The 25,301-nt window shown below is 37.6% G+C and overlaps 2 protein-coding genes across 2 annotated transcripts in view; one reads left to right on the top strand and one right to left on the bottom strand.

Annotated features, from left to right (window-relative positions):
* pcdh7a (protocadherin 7a) overlaps window positions 1-8,295 on the top strand; it is a 54,535-nt gene extending 46,240 nt beyond the window's left edge. The window contains exon 4 of the mRNA XM_049472481.1: window positions 1,873-8,295. Coding sequence (XP_049328438.1) covers window positions 1,873-2,420 — 548 coding nt within the window. The 3' untranslated portion in view covers window positions 2,421-8,295. The remainder of the gene's footprint in view (window positions 1-1,872) is intronic.
* A 5,759-nt stretch (window positions 8,296-14,054) lies between these two features.
* On the bottom strand, window positions 14,055-24,295 carry LOC103036626 (intelectin). The gene is made up of 8 exons (XM_007238222.4): window positions 24,131-24,295; window positions 22,912-22,975; window positions 22,768-22,830; window positions 21,281-21,528; window positions 17,498-17,656; window positions 15,618-15,738; window positions 14,968-15,071; window positions 14,055-14,751 (listed from the first exon to the last, which is right to left on the bottom strand). Exons 2-8 carry the CDS (start codon window positions 22,973-22,975, stop codon window positions 14,599-14,601), a joined length of 912 nt encoding a protein of 303 aa, XP_007238284.3. The 5' UTR covers window positions 24,131-24,295; the 3' UTR covers window positions 14,055-14,598.
* Window positions 24,296-25,301: the final 1,006 nt, after the last annotated feature.

Genomic DNA, 25,301 nt, shown 5'->3' with positions numbered 1-25,301 from the left:
TTTATTTGTTTGTTTGTTTATTTGTTTGTTTGTTTCTTTCTTGCTTTTACCCTGCAGGAAAGATAGCATGCATTCTATGAATTCGAATAAGTTGCTTTAACCTGGTGTGGTTCTGGTGAACCTATAAACTGTATCGTTGAAACCATAATATACTAGTGCATTTAAAAAATATATAAATATACAATTGATGGGTTATTTCACTTCTCATGTATACATTTAGTATATTATATAAGACCAATTTATATTTTTGGCAGTGTGGGCAGGGTGCCAAGTCCTGCTGGAAAATGAAATCCACACCTCCATAAAAGTGCTGTAACACTGCACTGACTCTGGACTTGATAATAAAACACAGTGGATCAACACCAGCAGATGACTTGTCTCTCCAAACCATCACTGATTGTGGAAACTTCACACTAGACCCAGAAAAGTGAATGATGATCAGTGATGGTTTGAGATGCGGGTTTCATTTTCCAGCAGGACTTGGCACTCTGCCCGCACTGCCAAAAGGTTTGTTCCAATCGGTCTAATATATATAACTAAATTTCTGAGACACTGGTTTGGGGTTTTTTGATTGGCTGTAAGCCATAATCATCATCGACAATGAAAGAAATAAACGCTTAAAATAGATCACTCTGAGTTTAATACATCTATATATAATATATTTCACATTTTTCACATTTTGACTTGGGAAATATGATTTAATGTTTTATATGATTTCTAAACCATTAACAGCTAAGTGTCTAGTTACACTTAACTTAATTACTTAAGTTCAAGTTAATTCATTTCATAGAACTGTCAAAAAAAGACAGAAAAAAATCATCTTGTCCAAATTAGTTTAGTGATAATTGAAATAAGTAAGCTTTTCACACAAGCATAGCTATAACATGCAGTTTATTAAGTTTGTTCAACTCATTCCAAACTTTTATTAAACTAAAGGATTATATTTTAAAGTTTTAGGGGGCTAGTCTAGTCTATAAATCCTAGTTTTGGACTAAAAAGCTTTTCTATTGAAAGGGGTTTAATCTCTGTAGGGTAAACTGGTCCTTGAAGTTTTATGGGAGCAGATGTATTAAAACTGCTCTGCATCAAATTCTCCACTAGAGGGAGACAAAGTTGTTCTAAGCTCTACAGTAATACAGAGTATCTATCTATCTATCTATCTATCCTGCTCTCTCTCTCCTGCGTTCTCTCTCTCTCTTTCTCTCTCAGCCTACAGCAGTTCAGCTCCATCTACATGTGAAAAAATCATCAAACAAAACAGAGTTTTCACAACTGAGTTCATCCCAAATTAACTCTTGAGCGCTTTGCTTGTGGTGAGAATGTGATCCGGTCTCGATCTGACCCAGCTATCAAATATTATACTCCTTTTAAATTGAGCTAAACTGCTGAAAAGGCGAAGTTTAATCTGATATCTGATTAGCCAGATAACTCTAATTACCGCAACTCTGCTGCTCCATGCTGTTTACACTGAGCGCGGTATGTGCAGCGTTCACTGCTCGCAGCCGCATGACTCTACAGTTTACTACATGTACAGCTGCACTGAAAAAAAAAGCAGCTTCACACTGCACAGATTATATATGCGCTGAAACACAGAATCTTCTCACTATATTAACTTTCTTGCTTCTGTACCAGGCAGCTCTGACCAATCAGAAGAGACGATGTGCTTGTGTGGTTTATTGTTGCGCATTTTGGTGCGTTTAGGTTTGTGCCTGTGTGAAAACAAACCAAGCAAAGGGAGAAACGATCCAAGTAAAAGTAAACGAACTCATCAGCTGAAGATCCGGACTAGAGAAACCAACTACAGGTGTGAAAACAACCTTATAAACCAGAAATATAAACATAAATCTTTCTCTCTCTCTCTTTCTCTCTCAGACCCACGGCACCTACCCGACGTCGCCCTGACCGGCAAGTGCACCCGCGACTGCGGCGAGTTCGGCCACTCCGACGCCTGCTGGATGCCCGTGCGCTCGTCGCCCCGAAAACACGCCGGAAGCGACCCCTCGGCAGGCGACGATAACAACAACCACGAGGACGACAGCGAGCCCGAGGAGATCGAGGAGGAGGAGGAAGGCGCGGAGGAGGACGACGGCTCGGACCAGGGCAGCGGCGGCGGCGGGGCCGAGGACGCCCGCGGCTCGCTCAGCAACGTGGACCCGCAGGGGACGCTGCGCAACCGCAACATGGGCGACCACAACCGCAACCTGCTGAACCGCAAGATGACCTCGGCCTCCTACGACACCTTCAGCAGCGCCGGCTTCGGCAGCGGCCACCACCACCACCACCACCACCACCATCACCGCGGCAACGAGCAGGACGACCTCCACCAGCGGTCGGAGGTCATCCCGCTCACTCGCACGGGAGGCGGAGACTACAAGACCGCGTCGTGCCTCACGCTGGCGCGCAGGGAGGTGTACCTGTGACGCCCGAGCCCATGCCCCCAATTCCTCAGGTGACCAGCCGCTCACCTGGGCCTAACGAACTTCAGCTGAATTTCAGGACCACCTAAAGCAGTGGTCACCAACCCTGGATCTGGCAGGGTCTGGCCCGTCTCACCTGCCGCCTTGTTCAGCTAAAATTAAACAATTGCACCATTTTCCACGGTGATCTCTAACTATCGATTGATAATCGAGTAATAATTCAGGGAGGTGCAGGACTGCCTGCACTGTAAACTATATCTCAGCAAGTGAAAGCAAGGTATTAAAAGGGTTCTGTATCGAACTAAAGCCACTCAAAAAATAATCCTGTAAAAAGCACTAATATTGCTATTGCTACAAGTCAAACAACCCCAGTTTAATCCAGAACCTGTAAGTGTAGAGTATATACAGTACCAGTCAAAAGTTTAAATAGTGAGTTTTCATTATTTTAAATTAAATAGGCACCTCTTGCTTAGAAAGAGACAGCATTGAACATCTTCCCTGGATTTTCTCAGTCAGCATTATGATATAGATTCACTTGGAATGATCAGCGAATTACACTGAATAGCCTTGTTTGAGTAATGAGCAAATTAATTAATAATAATTAAGAACTACATGACTACATAAAGACAAATGAAAAAAATTAGAAATGAGGGTCAGACAATACAAAAATTTCAAGAACTTTGAAAGTATCCTCAGGTAAAGTCGCAAAGACCATTTAAAAAAATAAATAAATAAAATGATATGATGGAACTGGCACTCATCAGGACCGCACCAGAAAAGGAAGAGCCAGGCAGAGATACCTCTTATTGCACAGGAGTCCACAAAACTGCTTCACTTTTAAGTTACTACATGATCCCTTATGTGTTCCATCATAGTCTGGTAGACTTCAGTATTCATTTACAGTGTTGGAAAAAAATGAAAAGAAAAAATAAAATAAAATAAATAATAATTTTGAATGAGGTGTCAAAAGTGTGTCCAAACTTTTGACTGGTACTGTATATTCTGTACACTATTCTGCAAATTACATTAGAGTTTTATGATGAATGGACCAATAGAAACACTGCAAAAGTTGAATTTGAAATAAAATCCTTTTACACTAACTTCCATTTAAAAAGTAGTAAAGAGGGGCATATTTATTCATTTACCTCTAACCTCTATTTATTTTATGTATATAAATATATAATCCTCTATATCCACTATTTATATAATTTATATATGTAGCAAGTTTTTTTTTTCTTAAACCATTCACCAATAACTTTTTGAAAAGGGTTAAATTTGCAAGTATTTACAAGTAAAAATGAATGAAATCAATTGAATGAATTTTTAAAACATTAAAATATTAGATATGTCACAAGAATTAAATTTTTATGGGGTTGGTATTACAAATACAATACATCCAATAGTATAGTAGTGATATAACAATGTGGGTTCATATAAACAGGCCCTCAGGATCCTCAAAGGGGTTAAGATGCTTTCACTTGCCAAGATCATCTCTTTGCACCACGGCGCCAAAAAAATTTCAGACTCTTTCAGCCGAGCGCCAACAAGCAGCACTTCTGAAGACCCCGCCGGATCAGGTGGGCCGGATTAGAGTCAGAGCCAGAGTCGGTGACCACTGGAGACAAGCACACACCTGTTCAGAACAGCTGTGCCAAAATCAGAACCCCTCATCCTTTCATTTCTCCGGACGCTAAACGAGGGTAAAAGTGGGATTCAGGAAGGAATCGTGGAGGAGAATCGTGGAGGAGCCTTCATCTCTTAAATACGTGCATGTTTGACCTCCTGCAGACAGGTGGCGCTGTGGGAGAGGAGAAGAAGGAGAAGATCTTCACGTTGTAAAGTTTTTTGGGTTTTTTTGTTTGTTTTATTTTGATTTTTTTTATGACAGGACCGAATCCAGCCAATCAGACGGCTGTAAAAATGTGACACGAGCAAAGGTGCAACCAATCGTTTTGAAGGTTTGAAGTTAAAAAAAAGAAAAAAAACTTTGCGAACTGTTTAGCGGCTAACCAATCATCACTTAACGTATTCGAATATAAACGTTCAAAGTTGAAGTTTCTTAGAGGAACGGATCAGTAGTGACAAAAGAAGAAAAAAAAAAAAAACGCGAGAAACGTTTTATTTTTTCGTCCATTTTTTCTCTCCTTTTCTTTCTCTCGCGGAAATCTGTTGTAGCTAACAGGCTAACTGACTCCGAAGCGGTTCTGCACTAACGGAGGTCCCACAAGAGGGCGCTAAAAATCATTGACTGTTACAGTTTTACTACGAAGGGAAACCTCAGAGACTGTTGGGCTACAGTGTGAGGCGCTTTCGCAGTTTCTTCATCAGCCACGTTTTTTCTTCTCGCGCGCTTCGAGTGAAAGCACACACTCGTGCACAAACAGCACTCTCTCAGACTTTCGCATCTTCTGCTGCATATTAGCCTTTGTAAAAGAAATTAGCCGTAGCATCTTTGCCTGCTTAATAACTTCAGCTAGCGCGCGAGAGCGCTGGAGCATAATCGAGTAACTAATCATCTGTTTAAGTGCATCATACTTCAGAGCAATGACTGTAGCAAACATGGACGGTGCGGTTCCAATTTCCTTACGTTTTATAGAAATAAAGCCAAAAAAGTGTCCGCCATATTGTATACATTTCCAAGCAGAGTTTACACAGTATGGTACACACAGTAGAGAATTACTAGTATATTTGGTAGACCCACCCCTTCTACCTGACCAAGTGTGTCTCAGACTGCATTCATTGAGCTTATTTTCTGAACTTACTTTTTACTTTTAAACTGACTTTTCTTACTACATTGGAAACTCCTTCTAATACAACTAAAAATCCACCCAGAACAATCGAAACCCTTCTTAGTACAAAGGAAACTCCTCCCAATACAATCAAAGCCCTCCCTAAAACATCGGAAACTCCTCCCAATACAAATTAACCCCCACCCCCTGTACAATCAAAACCCTTCTTGGAACAAAGGAAACTCTGCCAAATACAGCTAAAACCCCACCCAATACAATCGAAATCCTGCTTAGTACAAAGAAAACTCCTCCCACTGCAACTAAAACCCCACCCAGTACAAACAAAACCCTTCCTAGAACAAATTAAACTCCTCCCAATACAACTAAAACCCTACCTAGAACAAGTAAAACTCCTCCCAATAAAGCTAAAACCCCACGCAGTACAATCAAAACCCTTTCTTCTACATCAGAAACTCCTCCCACTGCAAATAAAACCCCACCCAGTACAAACAAAACCCATGCTAGTACAAATTAAACGCCTCCCAATACAACTAAAACCCCACCCAATACCATCGAAACCCTATCTAGTACATTGGAAACTCAATTCCAAAGTGTTACCCCACCTTGGAATCATGTCAGTATTAGCACAGAGAAAAGTTTAAAGAACTGTTTAACTGTTGGAAGTTTAGAAAAGAAAAATGAGATGGATGTGGGGGATTCTTGGATCTACACGTCATACTGCAACCAGCCAGCAGAGGCGCTGGTCCTGCTGCAGTGGCTTCGTGTCCGAGAGGTGCTGCGCTGTCCGTGTTTCCTACAGTCGTTGCTTCAGGGCATTAAACCACGTCCGAGCTACTTCTATACTCTCCAGTAAGCGAGTAATGTATCGTGGTTTTTATGTAGAGACCGTAGGTAAACCAAATTTCTGTAAAGACGACACTGCATGACTTAAGCTAATGCTAACGTTTTTGATAAAAATAGAAAACTTCTCTCTTTTTTTTCCTGGGGATGGAATCTCGTAAAAAAAAAGTGTGTGTGTGGAACGTGAGAGTGTGTGTGTGTGTGTGAGTGTGTGTGTGTGGAACAGAGTCCCAAATGAAGCTGGAACTTTTCCAAAAAGGAGAGAAATCCACTGAAGCGATGCAGGTTTAATACGATTAGCCGATCTCATGAGCCTTTCTGTACCAGTCCTGCTGTAAACCTGTACTGTGTGTGTGTGTGTGTGTGTGTGTGCGCGTGTGCGCATGTGTGTTTGTGTGGAAGGTCGAGCTGTGTTAAAGTCCTCTGTGGATCCTGGTGTCAGACGAGGCCGAACGCTTCAGTGTTGTTGAGGCTCACTGGTGTTGCTATCCTGTTGCATTGTGGGAAATGTAGTTTCAGCACCTTCACAAGAAAAAAAAATGCTCAAACTCGCATCTCATTGACACTCAGGTAACCTGAGATGCAGCAATGTTCATGTCTCTCAGTCTCTCTCTCAGTCTCTCTCTCTCTTTCTCTCGTTCTTATCTTTTGTCTCATTCTGTCTCACTCTTTCTTTCTTTCTTTATCTAATTCTCGCTCTTGTTCTCCCTTTTTCTCTTTGTTTGACTTCCTAATTGTCTCTTTCTACCCTTCTCTTCATCCTTTTCTGTCCCTCCTTCCTTTTGTCTCATGTTCGCTCTTTTTATCTCCTTCATCTCCTTTACTATCTTCTTTTTCACTCATTCACTCTTATTCCTTTTCTCTCTCTCCTTTTGTCTCATTCTCACTGTCTCACTTCATCTCCTTTGATTAATTGCATTTCTTGCACACTTTCATTCTCTTGCTTATTGTTTATCTCATTCTCTCTCTTTTTTCTCTTTATTTGACTTCCTAGTTGTCACACTCCTCTCATTCCTTTTCTCTCGTTCTGTCTCTCCTTTTGTCTCATTTTCTCTTAATTTATCTTCTTTCTCTCACTCATTTTTGCTTTTTCCTGTATCTCTTTCCTTTATCTAATTTTTTATCTAATCTCCTTTACTGTATGACTCTTACTCTCTTTCATTCCTGATTTGATTCCTGTCTCTCTGTCTCTTTGTCTCTCTCTCTTGTCTCATAGTTTGAGGTGTCTCTCTCTTTCCTATTGTGTTCTCAATCAGGATCATCTCCCCCTTCGTCTTGTGGACGTTTAAACTGTGTGTTATATAAGTGTGTGTGTGTATGTATGTGTGTTTGTGTGTGTGTGTGTGTGTGTGTGTGTCGCTGGTCCTCTGTGGTGTAAATCATCTCTCCTGTCTGAACACGGAGCTGCCTTTGGTCCTTTTCGGACCGGTGGACTCCAGTCCATCTATGCCAAAATCTCACCAGGTTCTCCAGCTGGCAAACACAAACTGACCTCGAGCTCCGGGTACCCGCCGTGCCCGGACGCGAGGCGGAACGAGGGACAGGACTTCCAGGGTTTCTAAATCCAGGAGCCGGTGGAACGTTCGAGGGAGCCGGTCCTTCTGGAACCTAAAGGAACACTGCGGCGGCGGCAACGGTTCCGTCGCCAGAGGCTAAATCTTAGGCTAAATCTGCTGTTCTAGAGCAGTGTGTAATTATTCCTGTACAGTTTGCGGGTGGGGTTTGGGGGAGGGGTGGGGCGGGCAGGGTTTGTTTGGGGGAGGCTGGGGTGGGCGGGGCTGAACGCAGACCCTGTACATTGAACTGCGTCTTTTCCTTTTTTCTACTGCACGTTTACCTACAATCCTTTTACTCACTCACTGCTGGCCAATGGCAATGGGGTGCCATAACATAGTGACTGAACCATAACCCTCATCCCACAGCTTTTTTTAATCTATCTAGAGCAACAAACACTGGATCCACCTACCCGCTCCCCATCCTCCATGCTACTACTACTACCACTACCTTGTAGAGAGACGATGATGAACTGTAACCCCGATCGGCATGCTAATGGTGTTTAATCCTGCACTTAACGAGGAAACCGAACCGGCATTGGTGACTTCTTCTTAATTCTTCTTTTGGTTTCTGTTTGGCGCGAGCGGCGGACGGCCTTCCCTGCTCGCTCCGATCCGATTAATTGACTCAATCGATTAGCGTTTAACAGCAGCGAAGGCTTGGGAACGGTTTGAAAGGGTTTGGTATGTTACCTGTAAAAGTTTGACTTTGACATTAAAACTGCTTCAAACCTCCTCGAGCGGCTCTTCATTGGCGGTCCATCTCATTTTCTGTTGATACAGAACTGATACAGGAAAACTCCACCCATTTTCACACAGTTCTCTGCATAACTACATGTGATAAGACGTGATAAACAAAGACAGTCACCCAATTACAGTTTATCTTTTCAAGCATGTTAAATATCAGAATGTATCAGATGATATCATTGTATTTAGCAAAGAACTCTTGGAGAATCATTTCAAGAGTGACGTAGCTCTAAGAAGGTTTGGGTCTAAAGAAAATACTTACATTTTTTAGATCATCAAACAAATTGCTCCCTATGAATGAATTAATTAATTAACTGTAATTAACCACATTTATTGGAAAGCTGAGTTCAACTTCACTGCACCAAACCCAGGCCTGATTACTGCCAGAACTGTAGAACCAGGAAATCACTTAATCACTTTTACAAATAAATAAAGCTGAATAAAGCTGTCTTAAAAAAAAAAAACACCGCACACTAGAACATTGATAATATCAAGATTATATTTTTCCCACAATATCGGCCAGCCCTGGTCCAGATTTTTTACAAACAATTATGTTCCACATCAAATTTCGTTACATTTATTCAAGATTAAAGTATTTCTTCCGGCACGCTTGTCTCCGGAGTCGTTCTGGTAGATCTGGTAGAGCTGCTTTCCTCCACTAACGTTCCTCCTCAGGGTATTGGAGACGTTCTGCTTGGAATTCACTACTGCACAGTTCGCTAATAAACTCCAGCTTACACATGTACTTCATTTTATTTTTTCCAGTGCTTTAAAGCAGAATTTAGCCCTCAGATGGTTTCACAGAGTCGAATCCGATAGAATCAGATGAAGCCGCTCGCAGCTCCAGACCTGGAGGGCTGGATTTGGACACTTTTGCTAAACAATATAGACACTTTGTACCCAGATTTAGCAAATCCACCCAAAATCTTCCAAAAGCCTTGAAATCGAATTGGTTACAGCTCGTCAGGAGACAATACTGCAAACAGGATTAGAGCTTCATCAGAAGCAGGAAAACAAAGAGCACAATGAGGAGCTGTTTGGGAACACCAGCAGAATCGCTGCCCTAATGGCTAATAAGAGGTGGGATTTACACGTATTTACAAATCAGGGAAGACCTGCTCTGGGTTCGGAATATATCTACAGCTACATACTTATCAGCTCAGGAGACGCAGGAGATTGAACTGATCTTCTGGAAAAGCTTTTCCAACCTCTCAACAGTAGCTATAAAAAAAAAAAACCGTGCAGATGGATCAAGCGCAGGTTTGAATCCCAGATCATGTTGCTTGCCATCAGCAGCCAGAGTCCGAGAGAGCACAATTGGCTTTGGTGGTGTAGGTGGTGGCCTCTATTTCGGCCATTTCAGTGAAAAGATTGGAAAACTAAGCTTACTGTAAACAAACTGAAGCGATTTACTCACCCAAATAAACGTTTCTCAGAAGAGAAATCTGTGTGTGTAGATTAACATCCAGCACTCGTTTGATTTTGAAAGAATTTCGATTTTTTTAAGAATGAAATCGTTGGTTACTTTGGCTGCCCAAAGAGCTGCGGAAATACAAGGGTCCCTGCCATAAAAACCCTACATTCACTGCAAAATACGTAAAACTAAGCTTTTACTTTAATAAGAACAATAATAATAATGTTGGTAATAATGCATATTTTTGAATAGCTGGACTCCATGGCAGCAGCATACTGTCTGCGTGATGTTGTTTACACCTGGCAACCCTGAGTGTGGAAATGGGACTAGGGGAATGATCAGCGGTTTGCAGATTCAGGGACTGATATACTGCAAAAGTTCTAATAAGAAAATACTGTCTGAAGCTCTGCTGACACCAACTCTCGGTGCTTATACTCAGCCTGTTTCCTTAATATCTAATGACACATCCTCCTGATCATGTTATGGGTAATTGTAGAAAAAATAAGTCCTTTAAGATTGTACTCCTCCAACAATAAAATGAAACAAGAAAGTGTTTAAATGAAAGTTCTCTTTTCATGTTTTAAACATTCAGCAGAATCAATACAAATCTGTTAGGATCGATCAGGAAACGGCAGGTTTAAGTTCATTTTTACCCTCTTGTTTTTACCACAAAGAATGACTGCCTTCCTCTGTGCAATTTAATTTATTTTAGTAATTCAATTCAAACAGGAAAACTCATATTATATATATTTATTACACACAGACTGATCTTTATAAAGTGTTCTATCTATTTTACTGTTGCCGATGATGGCTTACATGATTTTGAGGGCACTATAAAATCCCATAATGCACCACGATTTATAGTAAACATTGCTGCTTACTAAGCGAGCTAAATGTGTCCCAAAATGCATTGCGATTCTCGCTACTAAGCAACAGACCGCCGAACAAACGGAGCGACAGCGAGTCATCAGGGTTGCCAGATTGGTACAGTGGGATTCAGATAAAACCAGTACACACGGTAAAACGTGTTTCAAATGCGCCAAAATACTGAGAAAACCACACAAACAGCTGATGTTCATCATATCAACAATATTACAGGGTTTATTCCAACAATTGAGCTTTAATAAAATACCTTAAATATCTTAAATATCACCAATTACAACAAAAAAAAACTATATTTAAATGAATTTTTCTGCATGCTTGTATTATAAATGTGTTTTGTGCTTTGTATAATAGGACACACGAACCAAAGAAAAGTAATTACAGTACATAAAAATAAGCTTGCAAGCAATGAAATGAATAAATACTCACATATAATAACGAACATAAATACAGCTTATTTAAATTTCCATCAGCAGGACTAAAAGCTCTGTCTCTGACAGTTTAGAAATCTAACTACAACACTGATGAGTACCTTTTCCATCAGTAGGACTAAAAACTCTGTCTCTGCAAGGTTAGATATCTAACTACAACACTGATGAGTTCAATTTCCAAACTCTTAACACGTGATAGTTTTGTCCTCCCGTCAAAGCTCAGCATTTCCTCCAGACAATTTTACTCTACATTTCGCATGAATCTGGCAACCTGGCAATCTGGCAACACTACGAGCAGGTGTGCGCTGTTAATTTCAGGTAGTTTATTATGTGAGGATTATTATCTTTTAAACAGTGTAAATATAACGGTCAGAGAGATTAATGACTCCATGATCAGCTCAGAGCTTCACTTTCTTTAATTCAGAGCTCAGCTCGCGTGTTTATGGAGTTTTAAACACGGCTCAACCCCTCTCTCACCTGTGTGTGTTTATGCGACCGGTGCGGGCGCATGATAATGATGAGGGCATGTCCCAATTCACTCCTGTTTCATCACTACTTAGTGAACTACATAGTGTCTCCCTAGATAGGCAACACTAATGAGGGAGTAGGGAGCCATTTCGGTCACACCCACCGTGTAACATTGCAGAGTAAACCGGGGCCTAACACCCAAGATTGTTAATTAATCACTTCATCCGGGATATTTGAGGCTCTTCACTAACGCCATTTTCTCTTGGTGCCGAGCAACAGGGTGAGTATTTTTTTATTATTTTGCCTATTTAGAGGCTAAAATAAGTGTTTTATTGCATGTTTTTGGTGAGTAATTGTGTTTTATGGTTTTATATCTAAGTAAAGCTAACTGCTTCAGCATTTAAGGTGGGCTGAGAAACTCCAGTCAGAAGCTAGTTTAGTGAGCTTGTTAGAAGTTAGTTTGATTACTTTTAATTAGCGACTACAGCATTTAAGGTGGAATGAGAATTTAAAATTAGAAGCCAACATTAGCTGAGTTCATTAATTGTATTAGCGACTGCAACATTTAAGGTGGACTGAGAAATAAAATTACAAGCCAACAACAGCTGGTTTCATAACTTGTATTAGCGATTGCAGCATTTAAGGTGGAATTTTTAGTATTAGCGACTGCAGCATTTAAGGTGGACTGAGAAAAAAATTACAAGCCAACATTAGCTGGTTTCATAACTTGTATTAATGACTTATATTACAGCATTTAAGGTGGACAGGGAATTTTTAACTTGTATAAGTGACTGCAGCATTTAAGGTGGAATGAGAATTATAAATTAGAAGCCAACATTAGCTGAGTTCATAAATTGTATTAGCGACTGCAGCATTTAAGGTGGACTGAGAACTGTAAACTAAAAGCCAGCTTTAGCAGGTGTCAGTGGTTTGCGAATGAAGAATTTAAGGTGGAATAAGACTCAATTTAGAAGTCCATTGCATTTAAGGTGGAATCGGAAATTCAAAGTAGCGACCTTTAGGTTTATTGACGGGATACTGAATTTACAGAATCCGGTCCGGTTCCGGAGTTAAATTAGATGTATTGCGAACTCTTTACACTCCAGATTAAAATAACTACTACATTTATAAGTAAAATGTATTAGTAAATTGGCAATATTGAGGTACATTTATTATTTAAATGGCATTCTTATGGTAGCTGTGACTAGAATAGTAATGCTGTTGTAAATTCATAATAGAATAGCACTTATAAAGTAGGTAGGGAGGACTGCTGTAGTATTAAGCCAGTTATATTATGTATTAAAGAAAAACAGAAGACAGATTTTTAGTTTTAAACCATGCTTGTATTTTATCTTATTCACAAATCAATACAAATTAAACGTCCGGCAGATACAGTAGAATATATACAAAAATACATCAATATAGTATCGTACTGCAGTATTCGGTTTTGCATTTTCAAAAACACAATACATTAGTAGATTTTTAATAATGAGTTACATGTAAAGACTGGTGTCTGACGGTGGTTCATTTAATGTTGTGATTAATCCCCGCCCTCTTGATAGCAGTGTTAGCAGTACTATAGCACGCATTAAATGTTATTGTACTGATTAGATAATAAGTAATTTTTTCGTTTCATCAGATTTTATAAATATGAATCAAAAGCTACATATCAAATTCGTTCCACCATTTGATGCTTCCTCATAATGCATTTTGGTCCACATTTAGCTCATCTTTCAGGATCTAAAATAAAAAAAAAAATATTGCCAAATTTGTTTTAAAATGTCTTAAATCCATTTTCCAAACATTGTGAAAATGCCTCAGATCTTATTTTAAAAAACAATTTTTATTTTATTTTTATATTTTGTATTTCACAGTTTCCAAATTTAGTCTGTGAACCAACAACATTGTTAATGGCTCTAAGGGGCGCTATTGTAGAGCATGTTCATTTTCTGCTTTAAACTAGCAGAGCTTACGCTGTAGTGGGGGGAGGTGGATTTTTTTTTGTTGTTTATTTATATATATTTTAACGGTTCAAGCATATATATATATATCTTTTGGGTTCTTTGTCCCCCTGAAAATCAGTTGTTCTAGAGACATGAAACTTGGTAGGTAGACGTAGGATTTGTGCATCTCGGCAGACAACAGAAATGACACTGATTGTTCAGTGGGGGGCAGTATAACAAGAAAAGTTATTTTTTAACGTTTTGTTCAATAACTTGCGAACCATAAGACCCACACTAAAAATACTTTTTTTTTTATTAATTCCGTGGGTCCACTTTTATCCGCAACTGTGACTATAAAGTTATTCCCACTTAGATTTTTTTTGCTAATTGTCTTACTATGCAAAACATACTCTTGCAAATATTTGTCCCAGTCTAGGAATCAGAATTATTTTGATTTATAAAATATCTTCCACATAGTGCATGTACAGTCCCTTCAAAAAATATTGAAAGAGCTAGTAGGCCAGTCCCATTATTTCTGCTGTTTACTGACAAAAAATATTTAATATTATGTATTTATTTAAAAGATAAATACAAGACAAAAGATCAACATTTTTTTGTTTGTTTTTTGTTTATTAACAGGTATTTATAAAAGACAGCAACCAACATAAAAAAAAACAGAGAACTGTCAACGGTTAAAGAACCTGTAGAGTATTAATTCTAAAAAGCAATCGGAGACATTGCACAAATATTGTCCATAGTCAGTACAATCGTTTGGAATGTTCTGAAGAAAGAAGAAAGTCGTCACTGGTGTACTAAGTAAGTGGAAGTGGACGGTTTTAGACTGGCCTAGTCCATCTCCAGACTTAAACCCTATAAAGCATGCATTTTACCCCCCAAAACATTAACCAGCTGAAAGTGTTCTAATACTTTTTAATCTCATATTCATTGTTTTATCATGAAAACCCAAATGTTGTCGGTCTACAGTATAATTAAAGAGATTGTCCTCACTGTTCCAATACTTTTGGAGAGGATTGTCGGTATAATCAGTGTAAGAGTTACTGTTTCTTATTTAGAAATGATCTTACTGTATATTCGGTTAAATGAATTATAAAGAAAGATAAACAGTGATAGAGGTGAGTGTGTGCTCTGAATTTCAGCGGTAAAATAGAAACACAGCAGCCTCAGTGATCGTTTTGGAGGCACTCCAATCTGCATTTGTCCCGTAGCCGTTCCAGTCAAAACCGGCAAAATCTCCACACTGTTTAGGTGCCGCTTCCGGGAAATGCCCTCCTCCCCCGATACAGTACTGCAACACATGACAAAAAAAAAAAACATTCAGTATGTAGCAAAGTTAAGAATACAGGACTGCATGAACTCATATATATTTTTAAAAATTAAAGGAACATTTTGAAATCACATCAGATCTCCCAGAATGAGTTGAATTGAGTTGACGCTATACTTTGATTAAAAAGTGTTCCTGTAATTTTTTGAGTAGTGTACATGAGTGCACCTGATAACTCACATGTTCTGTATTGCAGCCCGTTGGTCTGACTCCAGAGCAGATGGCCATGGCTGCCTTCTCGTTGTTAAACACTCGGAAAGCGATGAATCCAGGCTCTGACTCTCCTGAAAGGACCCAAATGAAGACGAATAACAGTTACAAACTCTGATAAGTTGGAAAATTTGTGGAGTTGTTGAAATGGAGGGGAATGAAACTATAAATCTGGCAACCAGGCAGGCCAAGCAAGGGTTGCAGTCTGGCTGAGACATTGCCTTGCTGATGAATGGCAAGTATAATGTTTAATTCTGTCTCAAAATATCATTCAGTGCATAATGGATGCATGTCTAGCAGCCAATGATCTCTCACCAAGACGTACACTACCCAACTACTAAAAGTATAGTGGCTGCAAATTAAATCAATCAGCCAAAACCTGTTTGATATCTAATCTGCTTCTTCAAACCGGAATGGGAGATGCTAGGCTAACATTGCTAACAATCCTGGACTGTATTTGACACCAAGCTCACCTCTGCAAACACACCCAATATCTTCTTTTATTGCTTCAAAAATCTGCCCAAAGCTACATGCATCTCACAGATCAGTTATGCTGATTTGATTTTTCACATTCCTGTTGCTTTAAAAATCAAAAAATCTAGCAATCAAAGTAAACATACCCCTCGGATTCGGACCATAAAGGTTCTTGGTAATATCTTTATTTCCGAAATCGTACACCACCGGGGCAGTAGGTCCGTTATTAGTACGGCAAACTCCAATTCCATACTTCACTGGATATTTCTAAAAAGGAAAGTGATGAAGAATCAGAAGCATGCAATCCGTTATGACACAGTAAATGAGTTTGGAATGTTCTGAAGAAGAATGTCGTCACTGGTGTACTAAGTAAGTGGAAGTCAATCTCCATACTTAACCCCTATAGAGCATGCATTTTACCCCCAAAAAGCGATGAATCCAGTCTTAAATTTCCCTGAAATGCGCCAAATGACGGCAAAAAATAGTCAGTCATTGAGTTAGATTTTCACTATATTTAAGTTTCTGCTCTTTTAATTAAGTTTGACTGTAGTAAAGTACCCACAAGTTCACTACAGTACAATTTCTGCTCTTTTAATTGAGTTAGATTGTGATACATTACCTACACCTCATCTTAGTGCAGTCTCTATTTCTTTAAGTCAGTTCGATTTTGATACAGTTCCGCCCACTTTTAGCATACTAGTTTTTCTGTTTCTGTCACACAGTATCCATACTTTCACTATAGTACAGTACAGTTTCTGCTCTTTTTATTGACTTAGATCAGGGGTGTCCAAACTTTTTTTGTTGGGGGCCAGAAGGAGAAATATATTTGAAGTCACGGGCCACAGACTCTGTAATAACACAAATAATGAAATATATCACTTTAAATAATACATTTTCCTGATTATTTTCATTAACACATCATTTTACTTGACTTACTATCTTTATCTATCTTTGACAGTGTTGTGTAAACTAAGATTTTTCAAATTGATGTTTCATTTCATGATGTCTCTTAATATTAAACTCCTTAATTACGGCAACTTTTAGACTCTTTTGCCCTTTTTCTGCGATACAACTGCTCACTCTTTCTGCTTGTAGACTCTTTGGCCCGTTTTTCTGCTCTACAACTGAACACTCTCTCCGCTTTTAGACTCTTTAGCCTGTTTTTCTGCGCAACAACTGCTCACTCTCTCTGCTTGTAGACTCTTTGGCCCGTTTTTCTGAGCTACAACTGAGCACTCTCTCCGCTTTTAGACTCTTTAGCCTGTTTTCTGCGCAACAACTGCTCACTCTCTCTGCTTGTAGACTCTTTGACCCGTTTTTCTGAGCTACAACTGAGCACTCTCTCCGCTTTTAAACTCTTTGGCCCGTTTTTCTGCGCTACAACTTCACTCTCGCCGCTTTTGGACTCTTTGGCCCGTTTTTCTGAGCTACAACTGCGCACTCTCTCCGCCTTTAGACTCTTTGGCCCGTTTTTCTGCGCTACAACTTCACTCTCGCCGCTTTTGGACTCTTTGGCCCGTTTCTGACACCTAGCGTTCAAACTTTGAATCTCACATTATAAAAACCTGCTTAACAGCGGGCAAACTTTCATTCTAGTTCTAAAATACACGCTTGGACACCCTTGACTTAGATTGTAGTACAGTAATCACACTTTCAACATACTACAACTTATGTTCTGTTTATTTGAGTTAGGTTGTGACGCATTATCCATATTTTCACTATAGTACAGTTTCTGCTTTTCGTAATTGAGTTGATTGTGATACATTACGTACACCTCATTTTAGTGCAGTCCCTGTTCCTTTAACTGAGTTCGATTGTGATACAGTACCCACACTTTCAGCATACTACAGCATTTTGTTCTTTTAATTTAGTTAGACTGTCACACAGTAGCCATTATTAACTATAGTATAATTTCGGCTCTTTAATTTGACTTAGATTGTTACAGAGTACTCACACTTATACTGTACTACACTTTCTGCTTTTTTATTTGAGTTAGATTGGGATGCAGTACCCATACTTGGCATACCTTAAATAAGTTATAGAGGTTTCCTCCATTGGCCTGGAGGAAGTGATTGTCGGTGTGGTAGCGTAAGATGGAATTGGATCTCCATTGCTGCGTCTCGGCATTATTGGGAACATGCCATACAGACACGTCCTGAGCTTCGATGTCATAATACCCAGGATTCTGTGAAAAGGAAGAGGCGTGGACTGTGGTTAGGGTGATGCTATAGTTCTAAATAACGGACCTATCAAATTTTACCCAAGGCACTCTCCTTCCAATGAACATCTAGTGCATATTCAAAAAAAAAAAATAATTCAACATCATGTTTTATTACTGTTTTTAAGTGCTGTCACAAAGCAACTTAACTCTTTTGAGTTACAAAAAGTGGAATATTAGTGAGATAAGAAATCAGAACCTGTCTGACAATGTGAAACAGCTAAAATATCTTTTTTTATTATTATTATGAAGCATTATGCCCCAATCTGAAGAAATTCAGTCTGGAAAAGGTTTCAAAGTCATTTCTAAGGCTTTGGGACTCCAGTATACCATAGTGAGAGCTATTGGGTGATTCTCACGAAAAACAGATTTAAAAGGGTTCACACTTGAAAAATTTCAAAAGGCATTTAAATATAAAATTTCTTTTTGTTATGCAAGACTAGGGTCTGAACTTTTTAGAAATACTTTTTTTTTTTAATTTTATAATTTTTTTCTGTATATTTTGCACCATTTTAGTCAGTCAGAGCACACACATTCTCAGTACCGCAACATGATAACACAGAACAGATATGGTTTAAAAGTTACACATTTGTTACTTTTTAAATAGATATTATTAACAGTTGTGCTCATATGTGTATATAACCCAGAAAATATTATATTTATAAGTTTCCCATTTTTTTTTATTTTATGATTTGTCTCATTACCGCAACAGATTTCATGATTCATGTCCTGTCTTTTCAGGATATTTAACTGAAAAATTACATTTATAATTTCTTATTTAGTACAGATGACCTATGAAGAAATACAATTTATCCAAATACCATTATAAACTAGAATTTGTTTTATAACAGTAAAATAATTAGTAAATAAATATGTGTTGCGGTAAAGAGAATGGTGTTTCGGTAAAGAGAGTCAATGTTTCGGTAAAGAGAGTCATTACAAGGATTCCTACTTAATTAAGAATAACACTTTACACAACAAACACAGAGTGTGAATGCTGTGAATAAATAACAAATTCTAATGATGTACTTGTGATGTGAGTTTTGTATGGAGTAGTAATATTGAACAAAATGTGGTATTTGCTGTTGAAAATTATTCTCAGTAAGACTCAAGCTGTGAAAATATCCTATTTTGAACTGTGTATTTTAATAAAACAAATTTCAACATACCTCATTAGACATAAATTCCTTAAAACTTTAAACATCACTGTATAACTAAATTGAAATGGAATGTTTAAATACAAAATAAGTAATTCAACATCTCATAAAACAACTTTTTTATTAAGTATTAATTTCATGACAGATATAAACATCAATGTACAACTAAATTGAAATTAAATATTTAAGTATGAAACAAGCAATTCAACATCTCATTAAACATCTTTGTATTAAGCATTAATCTCATGAAAAATGTAAACATCAATGTGCAACTAAATTAAAATTAAAGATAAAATTAAAGAAAGTTGTTTAATGAAATGTATATATGTGTGTATATATATAAATTTCATATATATAATATATACATTTCATGAAACAACTTTTATTGTTATAAACTGTTAATAAAGGTTGTTTCATAAAATGTGTATATGTATGTATATATATATATATATATATATATATATATATATATATACATATATATATATATATATACACATTTTATGAAACAATAAACAGTTTATAACAATAAAAGTTTATAAAAATAAATTTCATGAAACAACCTTTATTAACAGTTTATAACAATAAAAGTTGTTTCATGAAATGTATATATTATATATATGAAAATTATATATTTTATATATTATATATATATATATATATATATATATATATATATATATATATATATATATATATATATATTTATTATTATTATTATTTTTATATATTATTTTTATATCTTATGCGGAAGTTATATGGGTGTCACTGCCCTGCTACATAAATCTGTTTTTTATCTGAAATTGCATCATGTATTGTTTTATATATTGTTTATTATAAGTAAATAAAGGCTTTTTTATGAAACAATATATATATATATATATATATATATATATATATATATATAAGTTCATGTCACTTAAAACATTAATTTCTCTTTACCGCAACAGTGAATCTCTCTACCGCAACAGGCCTTAAATTGTTGCGGTGTATGAGAAGGCTGTTGCGGAGTATGAGGGACCTTAACCTTCTTTGATCTCTGTGGGGCCACCATGATGCCTGGCTAAACTTTTGCTAGCTTTTTGTATTTAGACTTTAAAAACCTTAAAAATTCCCAAAACACAATAACATTTTCATTTTTTTAAACATTAAAAACTAGCTGTTTCGGTAATGAGAAACAAAAAGTTGTGTATGCTCGCTGACAACCACGTTTTTAACATTTATCTGGAGAGGTATAAAATTAGGTGCTTACCTGGTAGCCATCTTGGGTGTCATACTAAAAGGTGTCCCCCCTCTCAAAATGGCTGTTTTTTTTCTGTTCCTTGTGGTCTTAAATGGTGCTTGAAAATTGTTGCGGAGGCTGAGAACATTGGTTCTGACCAAAGTTATTTTTCTAAATATTTTATTTTCTTTTACCAATGAATTCCAAGTAATACATTTTTATTGACTGTAACAATTTACTTTATGAGATACATTTAAGTTTTTTATTATTTATTTATTTTAAATATTAAAATTGTGTAATTGAAGAGCCGAGATTCAGCAATGGACGCGTTGCGGTACTGAGAATTTCACACTAAATTATAAAAAATACATAATTTAAAATATCACAATGTCTACTTTTAATCACTTCCAATATAGCCTTTGATGAGATGTTTATAAACCAGTGTTTCCCAAATTGATAGCATTTACCTGTTCATCACACTCCTTAATGCCACCTCATTAGTCTGATTTCGTGAGAATCACCCTATTATTCACTAATAGAGAAAACGTGAACATGTGAAGGTGAACCTTCCCAGAAGTGGCCAGCCTACTGAAATGATTCCAAAAGGGCATGGACAACTCATCCAGGAGGTCACAAAAGAACCCAGAGCAACATTCAAAAACTGCAGGTCTCACTCGCATCAGTTAAAGTCAGTGTTAATGATTCAATAATAAGAAAGAGACAGAGTGAAAATGGTCTCCATGGGACATTTCCAAGCCAAAAACCACAGCAGACCAAAAATAACCCCGTCTCAAATTTGCCAAAAAACATCTTGTTGATCCTGTGTGTCCTGTTACATCTGGCATAAAACTTTGCCGCTTCAGCCGCTTTGCTGCTATAATTGATGGAAGCAGGAATTCTGCTGTTTACCAGACAATCCTGACGGAGAATATCTGTCTACCGGTTCATGACCTCAAGCTCAGGTGTACTTGGGTTCTGCAGCAGGACAATGACACAAAGCACACAAACTCTGAAAAAGTCCAACTCTGAATAGCGTAGTTCTAAATAAAAAGAGATCAAACATCGCTTCATGGATCTGAAGAAACCTTGAGATCAGTTTAAACCTTTCAGCACGGCACAGGACAGAACCATGATTTTCCGTAATCGGTGAGGTAATGAAATGTCTTCTGGTGAATACATCATCATCACTACAGGAAGGACATCTTACTGTACCTTGTAGTCGTCACTGGTGGCAGCTTCTGCAGTTCCAAATGTAACCCGATTAGCCCAGTTTCCGTCTCCTTCAGGGTTATTAATGTTACTGCCTTGCTGGCTGGACCAGCGGTCACCTACAGTGCACTTCCCATACATGTTGTTCTCGTGCACACTGGCCACCAGCGTCCAGCCGCCTCCATCAGTGGTCATATCACAGTAGGTCTGGTAGGCCACCCCACTTGCAGTAGTCAGGTAGTACAGGCCGTCTAGAAGAGAGTTGCACGTTTAAGTTTGGAATTTTTTTGGAAGATTTTACTTGACTTACTATCTTTATCTTTGACAGTGTTGTGTAAACTAAGATTTTTCAAATTGATGTTTAATTTCATGATGTCTCTTAATATTAAACTCCTTAATTACGGCAACTTTTAGACTCTTTGGCCCGTTTTTCTGCACTAGAAATGCACACCCTCTCCGCTTTTAGACTCTTTGGCCCTTTTTCTGCACTAGAAATGTGCACCCTCTCCGCTTTTAGACTCTTTTGCCCCGTTTTTCTGCGCTAGAAATGCGCACACTCTCCGCTTTTAGACTCTTTGGCCCTTTTTCTGTACTAGAAATGTGCACTCTCTCCGCTTTTAGACTCTTTGGCCCGTTTTTCTGCGCTATAAAAAATGCGCACCCTCTCCGCTTTTAGACTCTTTTGCCCCGTTTTTCTGCGCTAGAAATGCGCACCCTCTTCGCTTTTAGACTCTTTGCCCCGTTTTTCTGCACTAGAAATGCGCACCCTCTCCGCTTTTAGACTCTTTGCCCCGTTTTTCTGCACTAGAAATGCGCACTCTCTCCGCTTTTAGACTCTTTGGCCCGATTTTCTGCGCTAGAAATGCGCACCCTCTCCAACTCTTTGGCCCGTTTCTGACACCTAGCATTCAAACTTTGAATCTCACATTATAAAAACCTGCTTAACAGCGGGCCAACTTTCATTCTATTTCTAAAATACCTCGCGGGCCGCTCCAAAAAAGGAAACGGGCCGCAAATGACCCGCGGGCCGTAGTTTGGACACCCCTGGATTAGAACGTTACTTTAAATAGGGCTATTCACTGTATAGCAACCTCTTCAACACTACCAACTTCACAAATGGTGCTTTCAAACACATTAAGAGACAAGAAATTGAAATAGTTAACTCTTTTCAGCTTTAATTCATAAAGCTGACTGAGAAAATCCAAACATACTCAGGTTTATAAAAAAACTCTATGTTTTTCGTCATAATTTGCGTGACTTTAGTATTAATCATATAGCAGATCATACCCCATAATTCCTTTAACAGATAAAAAAATATATAAATACGTTTACACACAAACGTATCTAATCTAAGCTTCAAAATGATTTTAAGTTATCTATGTAGTTCACATGTACAAAGTTGCGATATTGAATAATATAATTCTAAACTTAGTACAGTCAGTTATGCTATTTAATATTCAAATTTAAATATAATAATTTTTTTATCCCACCTTCATTGGTTTTATATTTTTCCATGAGTTCTTTGCAGCTCCGGGGACTGAAATAACTCGCGTCTGCGTGAAGAAATACAGTAAATATAAACATATCAGTTTAAAGAAAATAATCAATAATCAATAAAAGTAAGGTTGTTTTACCTCTGTCACAGTGAGAGAGTTCCAGGCAGAAAAACATCCCAAGCAAAATAATCCAGTTCATCATCTGTTAGAAAAGAATTTATCTTATATACATAATTATTTACATACATACATAACGAGAAATTTGCATATTATTTATTCTGACTTATTCTTACTTTTTTTTTTATTCTGAAAATTGGTAATTTACTGGTGGACAGTAACACGTGTTGTGTATGAGCTTTCATAGTGTGTGTAACTACCTTCACCATGTTTGAAAGCTGTGCTTTAGTCTGGCTAAAGTGAAGTGTGGATCTGCTAATCTGGAGCTGTAACTGTTTGCTAAAGTTTTTTTTTTTTTTTTTTTTTTTTTTTTAGTTAATTTTAACGTTTAATGTTATGACATAATTTAAATTGTTTTACATTTTACATATCTTCTTTATTTTTGTGTTTTTCTTACTAAATCATTTTTAATTTTCTTGTTTGGTATATATCTTTGATTTCATTGTGACTCTTATTGATTGCTGTTCTTTTCTGAGGTTGACAGTTATTATAGATTTATCATGGAATTTACAATAAAACAGGATTCATATATATATATATATATATATATATATATATATATATATATATATATATATATATATATATATATATATATATATATATATATATATAAAATTCTAACAGATAAGCAGATCAACCACCGACAGTAAGAGTTACTGTAGTCAGACTGAAGTACAGCTTCCAAACATGGTGAAGGTAGTTACATGCCTTATGGCAGCTCATACATTGCCATATATTGCTAAGTAATGTTTTAATATAAAAAAATACATAGAAATGTATACAAATAAAAGTGTCATTATTGTTTGTGACTCTGAAATACTAGAATGAACAACTACTTTCATCAATATAAAAGTAGTAAATGGGTCAAGAATCGGTCTGAACACAGTTAGTATTATGTAGGTTACTGATAAGAATTTCAAGATTATGAGAAATTGTAATGAAAGCCAAACAACCATTTATTATTTTCTTTACTGAGAAATATCTGAAGTCTTAGTGGCCTTCTTTTCTATTCAGTTTAAGTATACCTGGTTATATTGTTATTCTTTACAATAGAGAACGGCTTGTGAACCTTCTAGCACCAGAGTTTCACTGATTCTATGGTTAAAGGATACTTTTCTGTGCTGTTTATAACTGAGAATTCCTATTCAGAAAAGAACAGTCAATAGAATCGACTTACCGTGTATGAGGTCCTGCTGTATGTGGCAAATTCTTTTTATTCTTTGGTAGCAAAGCCCATCAGTTTATTACAGCATCTGCAGTGCTTCTGCTGTGGTCAGTGTGGTGGGTGGACAACATTTAGCAGAAACCATCTGAAGAATGATCTCCAGAAATGTCCCAGTCCCACCCACAAGCTAAAACTCGCCCGAGCAGAACAACAACAGCCTGATAACAATGTCCTGTTATGTAGGTCTGCACATCCACTGTCTTGAAATTTAAACAAATAAATGTTATAATAATACTAATAATAATATTAATATTATTTCTTAGGGCAGTTAATACACTGGCATATAACAGCAGTATGTATATTAATATTGACATATTTTTCCTCTTTATATCCCCTTCCTAATCATTCCATCCCTCCCCTTCCTTGTTGTTCCAATCCCATCCCTTCCATCCCACCTCTCCCTCTTGTACCATCCTACCCCACCCCTCCCTTATCATTCCATCCCATTACATCCCACCCCTCCTTTATTGTCTCATCCCACTCTACCCCTCCCTTGTCATCCCATCCTATCCCCCCTCCCAAATCGTATCCCACTCCACCCATCCCTTATTATGCAACCTTTCCTTTATCATTTTACCACTCCCGTCTTTTTTTTGTATCCCACCCCATCCCTAAGCATGCCTCTCCACCCATCCCTTAGCATCCTACCTCATTTTCATGTTCAACTGCTTCCACCCCATTTTACCTCCACTCCATTTCCTCCCTTCTTCAACTATACTCCCTTACTTAAACCACCTTGAAGCCACTTTGAACTCCTTCTTTGTAGACTGCTTTCCAGACTGTTAAGCCCACTAATACTATTCATGCTGAACCAGTTAACTTGCTGGCTTCCCTGGCTGCATCACACTGTGATGTTGCCTGCTATTGTGTTCTGTACCTGACAGCCCGGGGTGTGGAAATGAGACTGGGGGACTGTCGTTTCATACCCAACAGTTAAAATAAGAACATATTGCCTGAGGAAAATTATTTTATTTGCATGTTTCCTTAATATCTGGTCATACATCCAGATTATATTGTGAGTTTCTACAGAAAAATAGAATCCTTATGGGTCCTTCAAATAATGTTTAAAAAGAGAGGTTTTACTGCAGTGTCCTATTTTTATTTTTTTTTGCAACGTACTGTT

Source organism: Astyanax mexicanus, chromosome 25, assembly GCF_023375975.1.
Source record: "Astyanax mexicanus isolate ESR-SI-001 chromosome 25, AstMex3_surface, whole genome shotgun sequence".
Lineage (NCBI taxonomy): Eukaryota > Metazoa > Chordata > Actinopteri > Characiformes > Acestrorhamphidae > Astyanax > Astyanax mexicanus.
The sequence above is the reverse complement of the archived record's forward strand: the minus strand, read 5'-3'. Positions and strand labels throughout refer to the sequence as shown.

Coding starts and splice junctions, on each gene's coding strand:
- LOC103036626 (XM_007238222.4), bottom strand. CDS start 22,975: ATGATGAACTGGATTATTTTGCTTGGGATGTTTTTCTGCCTGGAACTC. Junction 22,831..22,911: donor ACTCTCTCACTGTGACAGAG/GTAAAACAACCT, acceptor TTCTTCACGCAG/ACGCGAGTTATTTCAGTCCC. Junction 17,657..21,280: donor CCACCAGTGACGACTACAAG/GTACAGTAAGAT, acceptor TCCTTTTCACAG/AATCCTGGGTATTATGACAT.